This window comes from Hypanus sabinus, chromosome 13 (assembly GCF_030144855.1).
Source record: "Hypanus sabinus isolate sHypSab1 chromosome 13, sHypSab1.hap1, whole genome shotgun sequence".
Lineage (NCBI taxonomy): Eukaryota > Metazoa > Chordata > Chondrichthyes > Myliobatiformes > Dasyatidae > Hypanus > Hypanus sabinus.
In genome coordinates, this window is record NC_082718.1 from 61,645,622 (window position 1) to 61,667,701 (window position 22,080).

A 22,080-nucleotide genomic window follows, 5' to 3' on the forward strand; every position below is an offset into this window, starting at 1 on the left:
CACCATCCAACTCACTCCCAGTCTTGGTGCCATCTGCAAATTTGCTGATGCAGTTAACCACATTATCATCTAGATGATTGATACAGGTGACAAAGAACAACGGACCTAACACTGTTCCCTGTAGCTCACCACTAGTCACAGGCCTCCAGTCAGAGAGGCAACCATCTACTACCATTCCCTGCCTTCTCCCACACAGCTATTGTCTAATCCAATTTAGTACCTCATGCTGAACGCCAAGTGAATGAACCATCTTAACCAGCCTCCCATGCAGGCTCTTGTCAAATGTTTTGCTAAGGTCCATGTAGGCAATATCCACTGCCTTGCCTTCATCCACTTCCCTGGTATCTTCCTCGAAAAACTCTACAAGATTGGTTGGACATGTCCGACCCACACAAAGCTATGCTGACTATCATTAATCTGTCCATGTCTATCCAGACACTTATATATCCAGTCCCTTAGAATACTTGGACTCACCTGGTTTATGCTTAGAGACTTTTTAAAAACAGCAGAACAACATTGGCTATACTTCAATCCTCCAGTACCTCCCCTGCCACTAAGGGTGATTTAAAAATCTCTGCTAGGGCCCCATCAATTCTGCGCTTGCCTGGAACACCTTGTCAGGCCCTGGGGATTTATCCACCCTGAATTGCCTCAGGGTAGCAAACACCTCCTCCTCTGTAATCTGTAGAGGGTCCATGAACCTCATGCCACTCTGTGTCGTTTCCTGAGTAAATACCGGTACAAAGAATTCATTTAAGGTCTGTCCCATCTGTTCCGGCTCCACACATGGATTGCTGACCAACTCCATGCCTTCTTGATTTCTTTCATGCCTGTTCTCCTGCATTTCTTGTACTCCATAAGCACCTCATTTGTTCCTTCTTGCCTATACACCTCCTTTTATCTCTTAACCAGAGCCTCAATATCTCTTGAAAACCAAGGTTCCCTACACTTGTTATCTTTGCCTTTTATTCTGACAGGCACATACAAGTTTTGTACTCTCAAAATTTTGTTTTCGAAGTCCTCCCACTTGCCAAGTACACCTTTATCGGAAAACAGCCTGTCCCATCCACACTTGCCAAATCATTTCTGATACCATTAAAGCAGGCCTTTTTCCAATTTAGTATCTCAACCCGTGGACCAGAGGTACCTCTTTGCCTACTTACTTTGAAACTAATGGCATTGGGGGTCACTGGATGCAAAGTATTCCCCTACACAAACTTCAGGCACCTGTCCTGTCTCATTCGCTAACAGCAGATCCAGTATCACACACTCTTTCAGTGGGGCTTCTACATACTGATGAAGGAAACTCTCCAGGACACATTTGACAAACTCTATCCCATCCAGTCCTTTTACAGTATGGAATTCCCAGCCAATTTGTGGAAAGTTAAAGTCACCTATTGTAACAGATTGCAACAGTCTGCAATCTCTTTACAAATCTGATCCTCTAAATCCTTCGGACTGCTCGGTGGTCTGTAATAGAGCCCCATTGTTGTAGCCATACCCTTCTTATTTCTCAGATCCACCCGTAACACCTCACCAGTTGAGTTCTCCTGTCTGTCCTGACTGGGCACTGCCGTGACATTTTCCCTGACTAGTAACTGATGCACATCAATAACTCACTCTGAGACGTAAGGCGAGATATCGGCTTTTATTGACTGGAAGAAGGAACCAGAAGTGAGTGCATCATACTACGTCCTGGAGACTGAGGCCGAGCGTCAGGCCTCAGATCGCCTTTATACAGGGGCCTGTGGGAGGAGCCACAGGAGCAGTCAGCAGGGGGCGTGTCCAGACATGCACACGTAGTTCACCACATTCACCCCACCTTTGTTTAAAAGAGTCCCCATGTGGCGAAGTTTCTTACAAGTCAAGTCTATCAGGTGGTCGAATCTGTCGCTGTGATCTACGTAGCACCGGCTGTGATTGCACGGATGCCGGCGACATTGGTGATTGCACAGGAGACAGAGGTTGTGCTTGTTCCAGCCCACTAGGCGCCAGTGATCCCTCACGCATGTGCGAGGCGCCTGGTATAAATGCGTACGATACGCCCGGTATATAAGTGTCGTGAGGAGTCTGTGTAGGGCCTGGTGAGCACGGTGTCACCTCAGGTGCAGGGTTCATAGTTACTGGAGAGTCTTCAGGGTAGTGGTCTGCTGCACCTGCGGGTGCCAGGTCGCGGATGGAGACCGTGTCCTCCCGCCCATCAGGTAAGACCACGTAGGCATACTGGGGGTTCGCATGTAGAAGGTGAACCCTCTCGACCAGCGGGGAGTATTTAGTACTCCTCCCATGTTTCCGGAGCAGCACTGGCCCCGGGGACGTCAGCCAAATTGGTAGGGTGGTCCCAGTGACAGACTTCCTGGGAAAAGAGAATAGGCGTTCGTGAGGATGGATTGGTGGATGTATACAACAGAGAGCGGATAGAGTGGAGTGCCTCAGGGAGGACCTCCTGCCATCGAGAGACCGGCAACCCTTTTGACTTAAGGGCTAAAAGTGTGGCCTTCTACACCGTGGCATTCTCCCGCTCCACCTGTCCATTACCCCGGGGATTATAACTCGTGGTCCGACTAGTAGCAATGCCCCTAGCTAGCAGGTACTGGCGCAGCTCGTCACTCATAAAGGAGGACCCTCTATCGCTGTGGATATAGCAGGGATACCCGAACAGAGTGAAGAGCTGGCGCAGGGCTTTTATGACGGACGTGGCAGTGGTGTCGGGGCAGGGGATGGCTAAGGGGAACCGTGAGTACTCATCGATAACATTGAGAAAATAGACATTACGGTCAGCGGAGGGAAGGGGGCCCTTAAAGTCAACACTCAGTCGCTCAAAAGGGCGGGTGGCCTTGACAAGTTGCGCCGTGTCAGGACGGTAGAAGTGTGGTTTGCACTCAGCGCAAATTTGGCAGTCCCTGGTCATCGTCCTGATGTCCTCCAGGGAATACGGCAGGTTCCGGGCTTTCACGAAATGTTAAAATTGGGTGACCCCCGGATGGCAAAGTTGTGCATGGAGGGCGTATGGCTGGATGAGCTGTGCGCTAGCACATGTTCCCCGGGATAGGGCATCAGGGGGCTCATTGAGGCTGCCAGGCCGGTACAGGATATCATAGTTGTAGGTGGAGAGTTCTATTCTCCACCGCAAAATCTTATCATTTTTGATTTTGCCCCTCTGTTGGTTGCTGAACATGAACGCAACTGAGCGCTGGTCGGTCAGCAAGGTGAACCTTTTGCCAGCAAGATAGTGCCTCCAGTGCCTAACAGCCTCCACTATGGCCTGGGCTTCTTTCTCCACCGCGGAGTGCTGAATTTCAGAGCCTTGGAGGGTGCGAGAAAAGAATGCTACTGGCCTGCCTTCCTGATTGAGGGTAGCAGCCAGAGCGAAATCGGAGGCGTCACTCTCTACTTGGAAGGGAACGGTCTCGTCTACCGCATGCATCGTAGCTTTGGCAATGTCCCCTTTAATGCAGCTGAAGGCCGCACGGGCCTCAGCAGAGAGGGGAAACGTGGTAGACTTGACCAGGGGGCGTGCCTTGTCTGCGTAATGGGGGACCCATTGGGCGTAATAGGGAAAAAAACCCAGGCACCGTCTGAGGGCTTTGAGAGTGGTGGGAAGAGGGAGTTCTAACAGGGGGCGCATACGGTCGGGATCAGGGCCAATAACCCCGTTTTCCACGACATACCCAAGGATAGCAAGGCGGGTGGTTCCGAACACACACTTGTCCCTGTTATAAGTAAGGTTCAGAGCTGCGGTCACTTGGAGAAATCGTTGGAGGTTGGCATCGTGATCTGGCCAGTCGTGACCACAGATGGTGATGTTATCCAGATAGGGAAATGTGGCCTGCAGTTGGTACTGGTCCACTATCCGGTCCATTTCCCTCTGGAAGACAGAGACACCATTCGTGACACTGAAAGGTTCGCGCAGGAAGTGATAGAGCCTGCCGCCCGCCTCAAAGGCGGTGTAGGGGCGGTCCTCTGGGCGGATGGGGAGCTGGTGATAAGCGGATTTCAGATCTATTGTCGAGTACACCTTGTACTGAGCTATCTGGTTGACCATATCCATGATGCGGGGTAGGGGTTATGTGTCAAGCTGTGTAAACCTATTGATGGTTTGACTGTAGTCCACGACCATCCTATTTTTCTGCCCAGTCTGAACAACAACCACCTGGGCCCTCCAAGGGCTTGTGCTTGGCTCAATGATCCCCTCCCTGAGCAGCCTCTGCACCTCCGACTGAATGAAGGCCCTGTCCCCCGCGCTGTACCTCCTGCTTTTAGTTGCCACAGGCTTACAGTCAGGGGCAGGTTGGCGAACAGCGGTGGGGGAGGGACCTTGAGGGTGGAGAGACTGCAAGTGGTGTCGGTAGCGCAACTGTCGGCCTGGTTCTGGATGGGATGTGTGGGCCCGTGTGTGTGTGTGGGGTCAGTAGTGATGAAGACCCACAGAACTGAGGATTCCGGACAGTGAGTGGTGGGAGGGGCCCGTCATATACCATAGTCACACTTTCGAGATGGCTCTGGAAGTCCAGCCCCAATAGCACAGGTGCGCACAGTTTAGGCATGACCAGTAGCGCAAAGTTCCGATATTCTGTGCCTTGCACCACCAAAGTCGCTACACAACCCGCCCGGATGTCTGCGGAATGCGACTCAGAAGCCAAATTGATCCTCCAACTTACCGGCCATGTTGCGAGTGCTGCCTGTGTCAAACAGGCATCTAGTCCTGTGCCCCTCCACCCGGATGTCCATCATGGACCCTGCAAGCTGGTGTGGGGCACTTTGGTCGAGGGTTACAGTGGCCAGAGTTGAGCCGTCAGGGTACCCGGTAAGCATCAGAGGGTCGGGGGCGGGGCGTGCTGACGCCGACAAAGATGGCCGCCCACATCCGGGGTACCCGGTACGCATCGGAGGGTCGGGGGCGGGTCATGCTGACGCCGACAAAGATGGCCGCCCACATCTGGGCATGCAAGATGGCGGCCCCCACGTTTCACCCGCAGCGCTGCACTCCGCTCGTAGTTTAGACTTACAGACCTTGGCAAAATGGCCCCGCTTTCCGCAGCTAGAGCAGATCGCTTCTCGCGCTGGACAGTGTTGTCGGGAGTGCTTTTTGAGTCCACAGAAATAACAAAGCACTGGCTTCTGACGGGCCGCAGCCGTGGTCAGGTTCGGGGAGCTCGTGGAATCGCGACTGGCAGTGGCGTTGGCGAATTCGCTCCCGGGAGCCGCCGGTGGCGGGGTCTGAGGTGTCCACGGAACCGGCGGGGAATCGCGCAACTGGACAGCATCAGCATTGTGCAGAGCAGCTTCCAGAGCATTGGCCATCTCGATCGCCAAGCGTAAGGTCAGATCGGCGTTTTCCAGCAGCCGCTGGCGCATGTACACTGACCTCAGTCCCATCACAAAGGCGTCTTGCACCAGCAGCTCCGCATGCTGTTCTGCCGTGAGCGTCTTGCAGTCACAAGTTCGGACGAGTGTCTGTAGTGCTCAGAGAAACTCAGCGCACAATTCGCCAGGCTGCTGTCGCCGGGTAGCTAAACGATGTCTTGCGTAGACGGTGTTCACCGGCCACAGGTACTGTCCTTTGAGGGCGTCCAGTGCCCCTTCGTAGGTCGGCAGGTCCCAGATAATGGAATAAACTTTTGGGGTGACCCTCGAGAGGAGAATTCTGTGCATAACAGCGGGTTCAGTTGCACGAACCTCCTCCAAGTATGATTGGAAGCATGCAAGCCAGAGTTCAAAAGCAAGAGCTGCTTCAGGGTCTTGAGGGTCCAAATCCAACCTTTCCGGACGTAAAACGGTTTCCATGTTTTAAAACTTCCAGCCAATAAAATTGATGCACATCAATAACTCACTCTGAGACGTAAGGCGAGATATCGGCTTTTATTGACTGGAAGAAGGAACCAGGAGTGAGTGACCATCATACTACGTCCTGGAGAATGAGGCCGAGCATAGGCCTCAGATCGCCTTTATACAGGGGCCTGTGGGAGAAGCCACAGGAGCAGTCAGCAGGGGGCATGTCCAGACAGGCTCACGTAGTTCACCACAGTAACACCACCCCTCCTCATTTGATCCCTCCCACTCTGTCACATCTAAAACAACGGAACCCCCGAATGGAGTCCTGTCTCTCCTGCATCTCTCACTAATGGCTACAATATCATAATTTTAAGTGTTGATCTATGCCTTGAGCTCATCTGCCTTTCCTACGATAGTTCTTGCATTGAAATATTCAGAGCTCAGGACACTAGTGGCACCGTGCGCAACCTTTGAATTCCTGACTCTGAGGTCTCACCAACATATTTCTCCACTACCTCTCCACTCTGTTCTGGTCCCCATCCCCTGCAACTCTATTTTAAACCCCACCATGCAGCATTCACAAACCTTCCTGCAAAGATACTAGTCCCTTCTGTACAGGTCCCTCCTGGAAGAGAGCCCAATGATCCAAAAATCTTATGCCCTCCCTCCTACACCAACTCCTTAGCCACGTGTTAAACTGCATAGTCCTCCTAGTTCTGGCCTCACTAGCACGTGACATGGGTCACAGTCCCGAGATCACAACCCTGGAGGCACTACCCTTTTACTTAGCACTTATCTTCCATGTCATTGGTACCTACATGGACTACGACCTCTGGATATTCACCCTCCTATTTAAGAATGCTGAGGATTCAATCTGAGATATCCCAGACCCTGGCATCCAGAGGCAACGTACCATCCGGGAATCATCTTCCTGCCTTCAGTCTCAAAGAGCTATAGTGTCCACTCCAACAATGGCTGCTGCACTTTCCCTGCCATCTTTTAATTTGCTCTTGCTGTTCAATCCCAACGCCATTGGGTTGCTGGTCAGAGCTCCAAGTAAACTGCTATCAGCTCCACTGCCTTTTTCCACTCAGTCAGTGGACCCGAGTGAAATCCCTTTCCTCCATCTTCTGACTGGTCGCTGGCCAGAGCTCCAAAATTTAAAATAATAGGCCTGGAGTCACAGAAACTCCAGGAAGGGTTGGGGAACTCTGCAGGGTTTCTTTCCTGAATCTCTTTGAGGAACTGGTAGGGATCTTGCAATATGGAAAAAAAATCCCAGCTTTCTAAAAAAATATATTTTGATTCTCTTCGGAACTGAGAAAACAAAGAAAGTAAAAAGTTTATTTTAGGTTAAAGTCCTTACATAAAATGGATATTTTGCCATTGTCAAATCTTCATAGGATTTGATTTTTAATGGCTTCTCAAATAGTTACTACACTAGAATGAAGGCGGTTGGGTGATTTCCAGTGAGTTTCTCTACTTCATTGATTAAAAAAAACTTCACTAGATTCCATCATTATTCAGCTTCCTCTATTCTCTGAATAATGTCTGAGTAAAATCATTCTGTTTGGTGTAGTGTTGACCTTGGTAAGCCACGCTATTGTTCCTGTTCTGACTCCACACATCATCTGATGCAGTATTTTTGTTTCTGGCTGCATGTGCAAGTTTATTTTAATTGCACAGTTTGTCTTCTTCCACACTTTGGTTGTTTGTCAGTCTTTTGTGTTTAATTTTATTTCACTACTAGACAACGCGGTGACCCATTGGGAGAAAGGTAGTGCAGTCTGATGTGACCAGAATGAACATTAAATTTTCCTTAATGCTATTTGTATTGCTTTGCTTTGGAAATTGAAGAAGAAAAACCAGTTTATTAAAGAAGAAAGACGCGTAGCAAGGGAAATACAGCTCCTCCTCGTTTAACGAAGGACACTTCTGATGGCAACATTTCTGGTTGATCTGCCACCCTTGTGCCTCTTGTTGTCATTCTGGAGACGAGCAGTCCTTTCATGCGCCGTCTCTTCATCTCTTCTGCTGTTTGTTCTTTGTCTCTGATCTTGGAGACGTGCATTTCTCAGCTCCTTTGTCTCTTTCTCTCTCCTCCGCCTGTGCCTGTTGTTGTCATTCTGGAGACGTGCATGCCTCTCCCCCTCTGTCTCTTCTTCTCTCATCTTTTTTGTCCTGACTCTTTGATCCTGGAGTCGTGCAGCCCTGGCCTCATCCGATTCTTGTTCTCTCTCTCTCCTTGCCGTTTCCGGACAATGTTTGGCATGCCCCTTCACTTTCCACACAGCATAATTAGGCTGACCATATTTTTTTTACCCTAATGCTGGATAGAAGATAGGAAGCAGTAATACTAAAGGAAGCTGATTATTCTTGATGATGTGGTTGGCGCTCTCCTAAATGGACGCAATATAGTCACTGCTGTCCTTTGACTGCAGCAAAGGATTTAATGGGTGTCTCGAAGTACGTCATTATGGGTTACAGGATGTTATGTCATGCTTAAATTTAGAGAAGATCCGATGTTCAGTTTTTGAATCTCGTCAAGACTTTCATACGTTGTGGGGACCATTTGTGAGTTATTTTCAAAACCTTTGATTTGTTGTAGAAGTACAGATGGTGGTTAATAATATATTTTATTATGTGATAAGGGTTTTCCCCCCTTTTTTTTCTTGCTTTTCCTAACAGCTCTGACTTTGGTAGTGGGTTTACAATTTTTCCTGTATACCAAATTATTATATCTCAATATTATGATTTAATTTAGTTTTTATGAATACAGGGTTTTGTGATTATAACTGTATTTTTAATACAATGTATTTGTCAAGTCAAGTCACATCATTTTTATTGTCATTTCAACCATAACTGCTGGTACAGTACATAGTAAAAATGAGACAATGTTTTTCAGGACCATGGTGTTACATGACACGGTACAAAAACTAGACTGAACTATGTAAAAAACAACACCAAGAAAGCTACACTAGACTACAGACCTACACAGGACTGCATAAAGTGCACAAATACTATACTATATATACTAAATTTGATACTATATTTTAACTTATAATATATATCTTCTTGTACTCTGTATTCCTTTATGCAGAAACTAATAAGAATATTGAAAGAGAAGTACGTAATTACAATAAGATTTAATGATCTCTTATTGATGGGTGGCAGTTAGATCTGTCCCAGTCCTGCACGTACTGATGGTGATCAGCGTACGCGACTGCCCGAAATTGAGCTGCCCTGCCCTTTTGCTCCGGTTGGTGTCGCTGCTGAGGCTGGCCGTGCGCATGCGTCGTGTCCCGATTTCCATGATGGCGGCTTGACTCTCAGGTGAAAGTGGGACTGTTGATTTTGGCGATTGAGCAATTTTATATGAATATATAACCCTGAACTTTGCCTGCATTCTGTGAGTTAGCGCATCTTAAGTCAATTTAGTCCCAAAAAGTGCGGCTGTAATGCACCATTCGGGCTAATTGGAGGTCACAAACAGAGCATGAGAGTTTTAGTAGTATATAGATTTTCATTTTTCCTGTAAATGCCCATAAGAAAATTACTCTTAAGGTAGTGTACAGTGACATACAAGTACTTTGAGGAAAGTTGTATTTCTGATTCTAATTACTTTCTCCTTGTGATCGTTGTGCCATGAGAATAGAGCGTCATGTAGTGAGATCCTGAACCACGTACTAAATTCCATCTTCCGAAATATTTTTTTTAATTTAGAGTCAATTTCTTTTGGATTCTCAATTTCTGAATTTTTAATTTAAAGTTTTGAAATTTATGTCCAGTATTTGATTGTCCATTGCTGTTTCATCTGTCTTAACTCTAATTAAGTCTAATAGAGCCTTTCTTTGTTAAGGCAGGCTTTCAAGTTTTCTGAATTCTACAACATTCTGTGACATTTTGAACACAAGCACACGCAGCTGACACTGTTTAGAAACTGTTTCTCTACAGTCTTCTGCCCCAGTTAACGGTGTGGAGTTTGAAATATTTGAAGGGAATCCTGGCTATTTTCTAAATGAGTTTTTGTTCTTTATGAGTTGTCTTAAGTGGCTGCCCTGAATAACCAATAGCCCAATAAACCAGAATAATTAAATAAGTAGTACAAAAAGCTAAATAAAAAAAGCTGTCAAATTCCCCCTTCTCCAGCCCTTTATCTCTTTCACCAATCAACTTCCCAGCTCTTTACTTCACCCCTCTTCCTCCCAATTTCACCCAATCAAAAAAAGACTTAGGAATAAAAACAAGTACGCTTGAAAAAGGTATATAAATTTAGGTAAAATATACATTTTAATAGAATTGATTCAACAAATCTGTGATAAAGAGAGAGGCGACCAATTAGTAAGTATCTTTTTCACATAATTCATTAAGGCTAGAAAATTTTCTTTGAATAGATCTTTATACTTCTTACATCCAAATATGTAAATTGATTTCTTAACAATTTTAAAAGGAAGGTTAATTTCGGTTGGTATCAAATTATTTAAAGGAAACAATTCACTCTTATGTAAATTCAATTTATATCCTGAAAACTGACTAAAATTAGTCAGTAAAAGAAACATAGAGGGTAAAGAAGTTGTAACATTAGATATAAAAAGCAATAGGTCATCAGCATAAAGTGAGACTTTGTGAATAGTACCTTTCCTTAAGATACCAGTGATATCTTTAGACTCTCGAAAGGTAATTGCTAAAGGTTCTAATACCAAATCGAAAAGCAAAGGACTCAACAGATCCTTGTCTGGTTCCACGTTAGAGTTTAATTGGTTTAGAAATCTGAAAATTAGTAAGGACCTGAGCAGAGGGAGATAAGTAAAGTAATTTAATCCAATGAATAAAATTATGCCCAAAATTAAAATTTTCCAAGGTTTTAAATAGGTAATTCCATTCAACACACACAAAATGCTGGTAGAATGCAGCAGGCCAGGAAGCATCTATAGGAAGAAGCACAGTCAACATTTCAGGACGAGACCTTGTGTCAGGACTAACTGAAAGAAGAATTAGTAAGAGATTTTAAAGTGGGAGGGGAGGGGGGATCCGAAATGATAGGAGAAGACAGGAGGGGGAAGGATGAAGCTAGGATTGGAAAGTTGATTGGCAAAAGGGATACAAGGCTAGAGAAGGGAGAGGATCATGGGACGGGAGGCCTAGGGAGAAAGAAAGGGGGAGGGGAGCACCAGAGGGAGATGGAGAACAGGGAAGGAGTGATTATGAGAGGTGCAGAGAGAGAAAAAAAGAAAGGAGAAAAAAAGGGGAGGGGGGCATTAACAGAAGTTAGAGAAAGCAATGTTCATGCCATCAGGTTGGAAGCTACCTAGATGGAATGAATATAAGGTGTTGTTCCTCCAACCTGAATGTGGCTTCATCTTGACAGTAGAGGAGGCCATGAATAGACGTATCAGAATGGGAATGGGATGTGCATTTAAAATGTGTGGCCACTGGGAGATCCCCTTCTTACCCCAACCTTTATTTATTATTCATTTATTTTTCTCTTTTTACTCTTTTTTTTCTTTCTCTGCCCCTCTCATAATCACTGCTTGCCTGCTCTCCATCTCCCTCTGGTGCTCCGCTCCCCCTTTCTCCCTAGGCCTCCCATAATTTTGAAAAGGTATATACTATTCTAATTTAAAGTGAAATCAAAACCTCATAACAAAAAAAAAGAGAAAAAACAGCTGTTTGGTTAAAAGAAAAGAATCTTGGACATATAGTCATAAATTCAAACAAATAGTAGCCATCATTGTTGAACAAGTCGAAGATTGTGAAAGTAGTTCCAAAAAAGTCCCCATAATGTGAAAAAATCTTGTCTAGGTATAGAAATAGAACACCTAATCTTCTCTAGATTTAAACATGACATAACATCAATCAACCAATGGGCATGAGTAGGTAGAGCAGCATCTTTCCATTTAAGCAACAAAACTCTTCTGGTTAAAAGAGAAATAAAAGCCAAAATATGCAGATCATTCGGCTTAAGAGTAAAATAATTTCTTCTGATATTGCCAAACAAGGCAGTCAGAGGATTGGGTTGAAAATTTATTTTTAAAAGCTCTGAGAAAGTTTGAACTACTTCTTTCCAAAATTTATCAAGCTGCGAGCAGGACCTAAACATATGAATTAGAGAGGCCTCTTTGACATTACACCTATTACAGTAGGGAGAAAAATCTAAGTAAAAATGAGAGAGCTTACCTTTAGTCATTTAGGCTCTATGAACCACTTTAAATTGTAAAAGAGAGTGACGCGCACAGAACAGGTTTAAAAATTTCATTCCAAGTATCCTCATCAATTGAAATCTGTAGGTTTTGTTCCCAGAGATTTTTAATTTTTGTCTAACGGAATGTTTCTCATTGCCAACAACATACTGTAAATATTAGAAATAGATCCATTATGAAAAGGTTTCAGAGTAAAAATTGTATCAATTAAATTCTTATCTGGACATTTAGGAAATGTGTGGTTGAGAATGCAAGAGGTCTCTAATTTGTAAATATCTAAAAAAGTGAGCTTTACGAAGATTATATTTAATAGATAGTTGATCAAATGAGGAAAGACTATCTCCAACAAACAGATCCTGAAAACGTTTATTCTACTCTATTCTATTTTATTCTAGTCTATTCCACTCTTTAAAAACTACAAACGTTTGTACATCAGTCAAAGAAGGTTTAAAAAAATTAGAAAAAATGGGACTAGAGAGTGAAAAACCAAATATCCCAAAGAATTTTCTAAATTGTAACCAAATCCTCAAAGAATGTTTAACTACATAATTATCAGTTAAATTACTTAAGGATAGAGGAATTGAAGAACCAAGATGATAAATAATAGAAAATTTATTAACTGAATTAACTTCTGAAGAGACCCAAACCAGACAGTCAGCATGATTAATATAACCAAAACGTAAGGTAGCATATGTTGACTGCTCAATAGCAAAACCTAAAATTGAGTAGGGCTAATCCCCCATTTTCTTTAGTTTCCTGAATATGAACTTTGTTTAATCGGGAGGTTTTATTCTTCCTTAAATAAGAAGATATAATCGAGTCTAAAGAGTCAAAAAAGGATTTAGGAATGAAAACAGGAATAAAAATTTAAGCAAAACATTCATTTTAATTGAATTGATACGTCCAATCAGCAATAAAGAAAGGGGAGGCCAGTTTGATAGTACCTTCTTAACATATTCTGGAAGAGTGATAAAGTTTTCTTTCCTGAGAACTGACTAAATTCAGAAAGTAAAGAAAGTCCTGAGGGTAGAGAGGACTCCACATTTAGAGATGTAGAGCAAAAGGTCATCAGCATAAAGTGACAATTTATGAGTGATACCCCTCCTTAAAATACCCGAGATGTCAATGTTATTCATGAAACGTGATGGCTAAAGGCTCTAAAACCAAATCAAAAAGCAAAGGACTCAAAGGACGTCCTTGTCTGGTACCACATTGGAGATTAAATGGTTTAGAACTCAGAGTTAATAAGAACCTGTGCAGTGGGAGATAAATAAAGTAATTTAATCCATTGAATGAAATTGGACCTAAACTTAATTTTTTTTCTGATATTTTAAATAAGTAATTCCATTCAACCCGATCAAAGGCTTTCTCAGCATCTAAAGAAATCACGCATTCTAATATTTCTTTAGAGGGAGAGTAAATAACATTCAGTTATCGACGAATGTTAAAATGAGAATAACGATTTTTAATAAATCCAGTCTGGTCATCAGAGATAATAGAAGGCAGAATGTTTTCCATTCTATGAGCCAAAAGTTTAGATAAAATGTTAGCATCAGCATTAAGTAAAGAAATAGGTCTGTAAGAAGAGCAATCAGTTGGGTCTTTATTCTTTTTGAGAATAAGTGAAATAGAGATGTCATAAAAAGATCGTGGCAAACTGCCTAATTTAAAAGAGTCAGAAATGACAGAAAGTAAATGAGGAATAAGCAAAGGAGCAAAAGTGTTATAGAACTCTCCAGAAAATCGATCAGGACCAGGAGCATTCCCTGAACTCAGAGAATGGACAACCTGGGTAATTTCCTCAGAAGATAAAGGTTGATCTAACCATTTTCAATTAACCTCAGAAAGTTTGGGAATATTTAAACAATCTAGAAAATTATTCATAGAAAAAATGGCTTTAGGAGAATCGGAGCTATACAGTTTAGAGTAAAATTCTCTAAAAGTATCATTTATTTCTAATTGATCAGAAGTTATATCACCATTCACTTTGGAGATTTCCTTAATTTGATGTTTAACTATTAAAGTTTTAAGTTGATTAGCCAAAAGTTTGCCCGTTTTATCACCATGAACATAAAATTGACTTTTATCTTTTAGAAGTTGAGTTTCAACGGGGTAAGTTAAGAACAGATCATATTTCATTTTAACTTCAACATGTCTTTTATGTAAGATGGGATCCAGATCAGAAGCATATTTTTGATCTAAATGTTTCAGCTGATTGGCTAAATCAGTTCTCTCCTTATTAGCTTTATTCTTAATACTTGCTGTATAGGAAATAATTTGGCCTCTAATATAAGCCTCGAAAGCATCCCAAATAATAAGGCTAGAAGTGCCATCTAGCATATTCTCTTCAAAGTAAAAAGTAATTTGACTCTCTAAAAAATATTTAAACAGCCTTATCTGATAGTAAAATTGGATTAAAATGCCAAAATCTGTTTGATTGAGAAACACTTGAAAGATATACAGATAAAAAGATAGGGGCATGATCTAAAACAGAAATTTCTTTATATTCACAGGATTGAACAGAGGGTATCAAATGACTATCAACAAAAAAAAATCAATCTTGGAATAGGTATGATGAATATGAGAAAAAATGGAATATTCTCTACCTGTTGGATGTAAAAAATGCCAAACATCAATAATGTTACATTTCATTAGAAAATATAGGAGGCAGATGTACTAATATTCAATCATTTTAAAGATGAACAGTTTAAAACAGGGTCAAGACAGCAAATAAAATCACCTCCCGAAGTTAAAGAGTACAAATTTAAGTTTGGTAAAAAAGAAAAAGAAGTTCAGAAAAGCCGGGATCGGCTATATTCAGAGCATAGAGATTAGCAAAAACCATTAGTTTGTTATCTAATTTCACTGAGACTATAATGAATTGGGGTCAGACATTACATCATGTTGAACAAAGGCAACTGAATTGTCAATTAAAATGGAAGTACATTTGGGTTGGCTTGAAAGGAAGAATGAAAAGCTAGACCATTCCAACGTTTAAACAAACATCCACAGTCGGATCTGCGAACATGTGTTTCTTGTAAAAAAAAATTGAGGCATTCAGTTTCTTAATATAGGTAAAAACCTTACTCTGTTTCACAGGGTGGTTTAAACCTTTCACATTTAAACAAAGTAAATTAATATTGTATACCAGTTACATATGTTTAAAACAGAGGTTAAACATATGAACCACTGAAATATACCAAAAATCCAAACCTTAAAATTTAAAATACTTAACCAAGCAATAGATGAGGTGGGGATAACCAAACAGCTGATAAAAAGGGAAAAGAAAAAAAAACACCCCCTTCCCAAAGAAAAAAATCACCCAAGAAAGCTAATCTAGTGATAAATCCTACCCCCAACATCTACTGGCAGAGCTCCAAGAGAAGAAAAGATTCGTACAAAATGAAATCCAACAAAGACTAAATAACCATCAGGTGAACTGAAAAAAATTCAAAACATAGTGCCTGCAAAGAATAATTACAAAGAAAGCTTACTGAAGTTAAGTCTATTAATTTTCTAAACAGAAAAAATAAAAAACGAGAAGAAAAAGAAGAGTTATTTATGAAAATATATCGAAAAAAAGAATTATTCAAAGAACGAAGTACTAAACAAATAAGCTACAAAAATGCAATGAATTGATCAGTCAAACTGAGGGGACAAGGTTATAAAAAGCAAAAGTAAACAGTTAAACTTCTGGAGTTGATAGACTAAATATTATTCAAAAGAGCTAAAGAAGAATTCAAAACATCATGTTAAAATATGATAAGAACAGAAACTAATTATAAGAATATATGAGAATAGAAGAGAGAATTGTTCATAAGAAAGACGTACTAAACCTTTAGACTGCAAACTTCCAACAACAAAGAATCGGTCAAGCTAAGTAAGCATAGTTTACATAATACAGTATTAAACAATTAATTTTCTGGACTTGATTTGGCCTGACGAAGATCGTGCACTTCCTCAATCGAAAGAAACCTGTCAGGAGATCCATTTTTCAAAATGATCCTGAAGCGAGTGGGGTAATTTAGTGAAGGTTTATAGCCTTTGTTATATAACTCAACTATGGCTTCTTTATACTTAAAACGTTCACTTAATACCTGGTGTGAATAATCTTCAAAGCTAATCATACCTAACCCACGAGCTTGGTGAATTATATTAAATTTGTTTAGAAATCATGAAAAGCAATTATTACAGGTTGAGGTTTTTGTTGAGAAGAGGATTTAAACACTGGGGCTCGGTGTGCCCAGTCCATTCTAGGTGGAGTATCCAAAACATCAGAAAACAAACGAGCCAACAGCTTTGCAAAAAATTCTGAAGGTCGATTTCCTTCGACCAACTCAGGAAGACCCAAAATTTGTATATTGTTCCTTCTTGAACTATTCTCCAAAGCAACAATCTTTCATCTTAAAGATGCAATGATTTTCCATTGTTTATCTCCAAACTTTTCCAACTCATCCGTCTTAGCATCGAACCTTGTTAAAACATTTTCGTGTTGTTGAATCTGAGTAGTGTGTTCCTGTAAAGTTTTTTGAATAGTCTGCAGCAGAATCTCCATTCATTTAAGCTCTGTGGTAACTTTTAAACACACATCCGAAAGTTGTTCAGATGTTTTGCTCTGAGCTTTCAGAATTAGCTCTGCAATAGCTTCCATCATCACAGAAGGATCCTCTTTTTTTAGAAGATTTAGCATGAGACATCATAATACTTCAAAAGTAAGTTTTCAAAGCAGATTGGATTCAGTAATTTTAAAAAACAGAGCTGTTCAAGAAACACGTCTACTTCACGGAATGCCAGTAGGAGGAGTCAACACCATTCATTATCAACTTGATTATCTTCTGTATCCAGAGAAAAATGTAGTGAATCTTCCCTTCAACTATCAAAGAAGCACTCACAAATCTTTGGGCCCTGTCCATCTATGTTCTGCTTTGGCCACCTCTCCTTCCGCCCAGGCTCTTGTTTTTTTTTTCAAATTTCCCACCAAACCATTCCGCATTTGTGGATTACAATTCCCTTCTTTGTGTGTGACGAGATTCCTAAAGTCTCTTTCTCTTGTTTCTGTAGGTGAGAAGGCTGAAGGTGGCATCCTGCATGCAGTACAGCTCGTGTGAATGTTGTTTGGCTGCACAGGATCCGTACTGTGGTTGGTGTATTCTCAAGGGAAGGTCAGTTTGTGTAAAACAGATGAGTAGCAGCTAAACTGTTCACACTTACACCATAAGAGAGAACTGCTATTAATCTGTTCTGTATCAAAATCAGGACAGAGCAAAGAGAGGACCGAAAACCAGGATTGAACCTAAACCTTGAGGCTGTGAGGCAGTAGCACTACCAGCTGTGCTATTTCGCCACAACTGGTTCGAATTCAAAACAATTTTGCTAGCATATATCCACAGCTGAAATTAAGTGAATTTCATTTAAAAATATTCTGACCCCAGATTTTCTTTAAGATTCTACACATTTTAAAAAGTTTATTTTAGATATTTTGCTTTTAATTAGCTTTCTCTCTTTTATTTTGTCTTTTAAATTGTTTTGATTATGCGGATGTGAACAATGTGCCTCTGTAGCAGTTAGAGTTCAGTTAGCAGTTAGTATTACTGCTCAGGGCTTGGGAGTTTCTGCCAAGAAACAAGCCAGAGATTGTTTCTGGTATCCTCTGTGAGGAGTTATTATGTCCTCCCTGTGAATGTGTGGGTTTCCTCTGGAGGCTGTGGTTTCCTCCCACATTCAAAGACTAACCAGATTACAGGTTAATTGGTCATTGCAAATTGTCCTGTGAATAGGTGGGGTGCTGGGAGGTGAGGCTCACTGGGCTGGAAGGGCAATACTATATCTCTAAACAGTATCTCATTCAGCTCCGCTGTAACAAGAGTCATTAGAGAAAATCCTTCCTACCGAATGCAAAAAAGCATTTACAACACTTCATCTCTGTGCGCCAGGAGAACACACATCATAGTACAATAGCCTCTGTTTTATTACTGTACAATATTATTGCAAATTGGTGAATTATTATTGTGTATAATGTTACTCTGTACTTTATTATTAAGTCTGCAGATTGCTAAGTGTGTTTTTAAATGTTGTTGCTGTAACAAAAGAATTTCCCACTTGGGATCAATAAAGCAGTATTATTATTATTAAATAAATAAAGTTATACTTGTGTTCTGAATGGTAAGTCGGTGATGTACGAATTTCTTAGTAATCAGCCATTAGTGTGGGAAATGATTACACATGGTCTGGGCATGATACCAAGTTCCCTTTTTCTGAAGCGTATTTCCATCCAGTTTCATTTTTCCCATAATGTAATTATGTTGAACCCTCCTTTTGTGTTGGTTCGTTCTCAAAGCTGACATAATTGAATATAGAAAATATGTAACACTGAGGAGGTCATTTAGCTATCATGTCAGTGCTGGTCAAAGTGGTACTCCCCAGTCTCTTAATCCCACTTTAATAACAGAGAATGTTCTGGCCTTCAGGTCACAGTATAGCTCAAAGTACTGTAAGAATGGATTAAGATTTCTATCTTCACGATTCTTTCAGATACTGAGTATTTCACTGAACGTCTTCAAAGTGGGGAAAATGTCCCTATGCTCTCCCTAATCCTTGAACAAATGATTTTTAGTCTATGTCTAGTTTCTGACCCCCTCTGGAGAGTGTACAAGGTCTTTCTATTTACTCCATGTAATATTATACACTTAATTAAGTTTCCCTTAGCCTTCTCTGTTTCAAAGCTGATGCACCATCAATAACTCTCGGAGATGTGAGGTAAGATATAGGCTTTTATTGGCTGGAAGAAAGAACAAGCAGCAATTGACCACCGCACAACATCCTGGAGACTGAGGCCGGGGCTGTGTCTCCAATCGCCTTTATACAGGGGTCTGTGGGAGGAGCCACAGGAGCAGTCAGCGGGGGGGGGGGGGGGGGGCGTGTCCAGATAGGTATATGTAGTTCACCACAAAAGCAAACAACCTCAGCTTATTCAATCTTTCCTCATGAATGCATTTTCCAGTCCTAGTAAATCTCCTCTGCCCCTTCTCCAGTGCAATCACATTGTTCCGGTAATGTGTTGAGCAGATAAATCTGTTTTCACTTACTGTCATACTTCCTGTGTCACACTGTTGGCTGAGACACATGTAGATGTGTTTGCTGCTAAGGCCCAGGGGCCAATATTCAATGACCCTCATGTCAGGATTTGGATGGTGCTTGTTCTTGTGAGCCAGATGGATTTCCTGGCCAATGTTTGTGTTATCCATTTTGAAATTACTTGCATTGCTGGAGAAACCAGTTCCAAGGTTGGCATCTTGTAAAGCCTTTTGGTGAAGTCACTTGCACTCAGTGGCCACTTTATTAGGTACACCTGTACAACTGCTTGTTAGTGCAAATATCTAATCAGCCAATCATTTGGCAGTAATTCAATGCATAAAGGCATGCAGATATATTCAAGAGCTTCATTCACGATTCAGACCAAGTAACAGAATGGGGAAGAAATGTGATCTAATTGACTTTGACTGTGGAATGATTATTGTAGCCTGACAGTGTGGTTTGAGTGTCTCAGAAACTCCTGGAATTTTCATACACAGCAGTTCCTGAAGTTTACAGAGAATGGTGTGAAAAACAAAAATCATCTAGTGAGTGGCAATTCTGTGGGTGAAAACACCTCGTGAATGAGAGAAGTCAGAGGAGAATCGCCAGACTGGTTCAAGCTGAGAAGGTGGTGACAATAACTTACAATAATGGTGTAACTCACTATAATAGTGTAACTTACAATAATGGTGTAACTCACTATAGTGGTGTGCAGAAGAGCATCTCTGAATGCACACCACCTCAGATCTTGAAGTGGATGGGCTACAGTAGCAGAAAACCATGAACAAACACTCAATTGCCATTTTATTAGGGAGAAGAGGTAACTAATAATATGACTATTGACTGTATTACTGCCATAGTCAAATAATAACCATGAAAGAGTAAAGCTTTTTGCAATGTGCAAATGTTAAATTATTACTATGTACTGTAATGTTATATCATCAGGAGTGTAAGATAATGACTACATTTTATATATTAAAACTATATATAAATGATCTTATACCACTCAACACAATTTGTAACAAGTGCCCTTTTTCTAATATGTAGGTGCTCCTTTAGGAGTGAATGTCAAGAAGCAAATTGGATCAACATTGCAAAACAAGCCGACAGCTGCCCATAAGTTACCCTTAAACCTGTGGCAATAGATCGTACTTTGAAGGAAGAGCTGGTAATACAAGATTAGCACAAATTTTAGAAATTGCCTCATGGATTGTTTCAGTATGTTAATTTTGTGCATGCAGGTCCACTCCAGGTTACAAACATTAATAAATAGACGATATGTGAGTGAGTGTTTGGGAGTCTGCTAGGATGGACTTGCTGTGGGGCTGCAGGATGAGAACGGGACATTTCCATGTGTCTCCCTCACCCCGTCCAGGCCTGGCCAAGCTGAGCAGAACAGGAGGTGCTGTAGACTCACACATTCACTTACTCCAGTTGGTACATGCTCCTCCTGCGCCTGATTTGTCCTCACACACAGATGTTACTACGATTCTCTTCCACACATCATTTATATTGTTTTCATATTGATGATATGTGTGAGTTAGGAACAGTCTTAAAGAACAGAGCCTCATTGTAACCTGGGGTGATAAAACATACAACAGAATACCACAGTACAGGCCTTTCATCACATGATATTGTGCAAAATTTGTAACCTACTCTAAGATAAATTTAATACTTCCTGCTACATAGCCCTCCATTTTTTAAATCATACATGTGGCTAAAAATTTGCTTAAATGTCCTTAATGTATCTGCCTCTACTACCACCCCTGACAGGCCGTTCCACACACTGTATATAAAAAAAAATGCTTCTGATATCCCCTGTATACTTCCCTCTAATCAGCCATTTCCACCCTGGGGGAAAAGTCTATGTCTGTCCACTCAATCTATGCCTCTTATCATCTTATACACCTTAATCAAGTTGCTTTTCATCCTCTTTTACTCCAGAGCCAGAAGTCTTCACTTGTTCATCCTATCTTTATAAGATATGCTCTCTAATCAAGGCAGTATCCTGATAAATTGCCTCTGCACCTCTTCTGAAGCTTCTACATCCTTCCTATAAAAAGGCAACCAGAATTGAATAGAACACTCCACATATGATCTAGCCACAGAGCACAGAAAATTTTGTCCTACTCTCATCTAAAGGTTACTCAAGCATCAGAAAATAGGATGATTTACAATCATCAGAGAGGACTAGATGAATTAGGCAATCTTCCTGGGAAAAGAAAAAGTTAAGATACAAATGAGCCCTTTTTGAGGAAAGTACAGAACCTTAGGATTTTGAGTTTGGTTCATAATAAATGTAATAGGGTCCTGATTCAGTCGCGATGAAGTGTTTCGATCCAAATCATTGACTGTTTATGGATGTTGTCTGACCTGCTGAGTTCCTCCAGCATTTTATGTTCATTACTCTGAATTTCCAGCACGTGCAAAATGGCATGTTTATAATGTAATAGGAATTCAGGGAGAAACATTTTTTGTCCAAAGATTAGAATGTATTTCACTCAATTACAAGGAGTAAATTAATTAAACAACAGATTATTTCAAGGAAAATGTCACTAAAGGTGTTGTGGATATGTATGTGTAATAATAACATGTCAATTTATCTATAACAAAATGGAGCCTGTATTGTACCAGAGTGCCTTGCTAATAGTGTCTGAGCAACATTATGGTATTGGACTTTGAATATCTGACAAACTGCAGAAAGACAAGCAGATGCATTACTGGAAGAATGTTAAGTAGAGTTGATTAAGCAGATGTACAGAATGTTCTTGAACTGAATCTAACACTTGGAAATAGAAGAGGATTATGCAGTCTGTTTCTTTTAAGCTAATGACTGGCTCATCTGTGGTGATGGTCTTCCCTTGCAACAAGTAAATTAAACTTGCTTCTGATTGATACGCTGAGTTATTTGTTGTTTGTTATAAGGTGTAGAGAAAAGGTACTTGACCATCTGAAGCAGAAAGGAACAGTGACGTGAAGAGAAAATGGAAGGGGCTCACGTGGGCTATCTGGTCGTGGTACCATTTAAACT

General features: G+C 41.3%; 1 protein-coding gene across 5 annotated transcripts in view; it reads left to right on the plus strand.

Moving 5' to 3' along the window:
• The window catches only part of LOC132403919 (plexin-C1-like), a 40,148-nt gene extending 18,204 nt beyond the window's left edge, over positions 1 to 21,944 (plus strand). Inside the window, exons 4-7 of one of the 5 annotated variants that reach the window (XR_009515393.1) lie at positions 8,876 to 9,108; positions 14,489 to 14,544; positions 17,037 to 17,137; positions 20,097 to 20,132. Coding sequence is in view for 1 of the 5 variants with exons in the window: in XM_059987742.1 (XP_059843725.1) it covers positions 17,037 to 17,137; positions 20,097 to 20,169 (174 nt within the window). In the remaining 4 variants the exon portion in view is untranslated. Of the gene's footprint in view, positions 1 to 8,875; positions 9,185 to 14,488; positions 14,545 to 17,036; positions 17,138 to 20,096 lie in introns of all 5 variants that reach the window. The other 4 variants (XR_009515395.1, XR_009515392.1, XR_009515394.1 and 1 more) reach the window with 4 other exon arrangements.
• Positions 21,945 to 22,080: the final 136 nt, after the last annotated feature.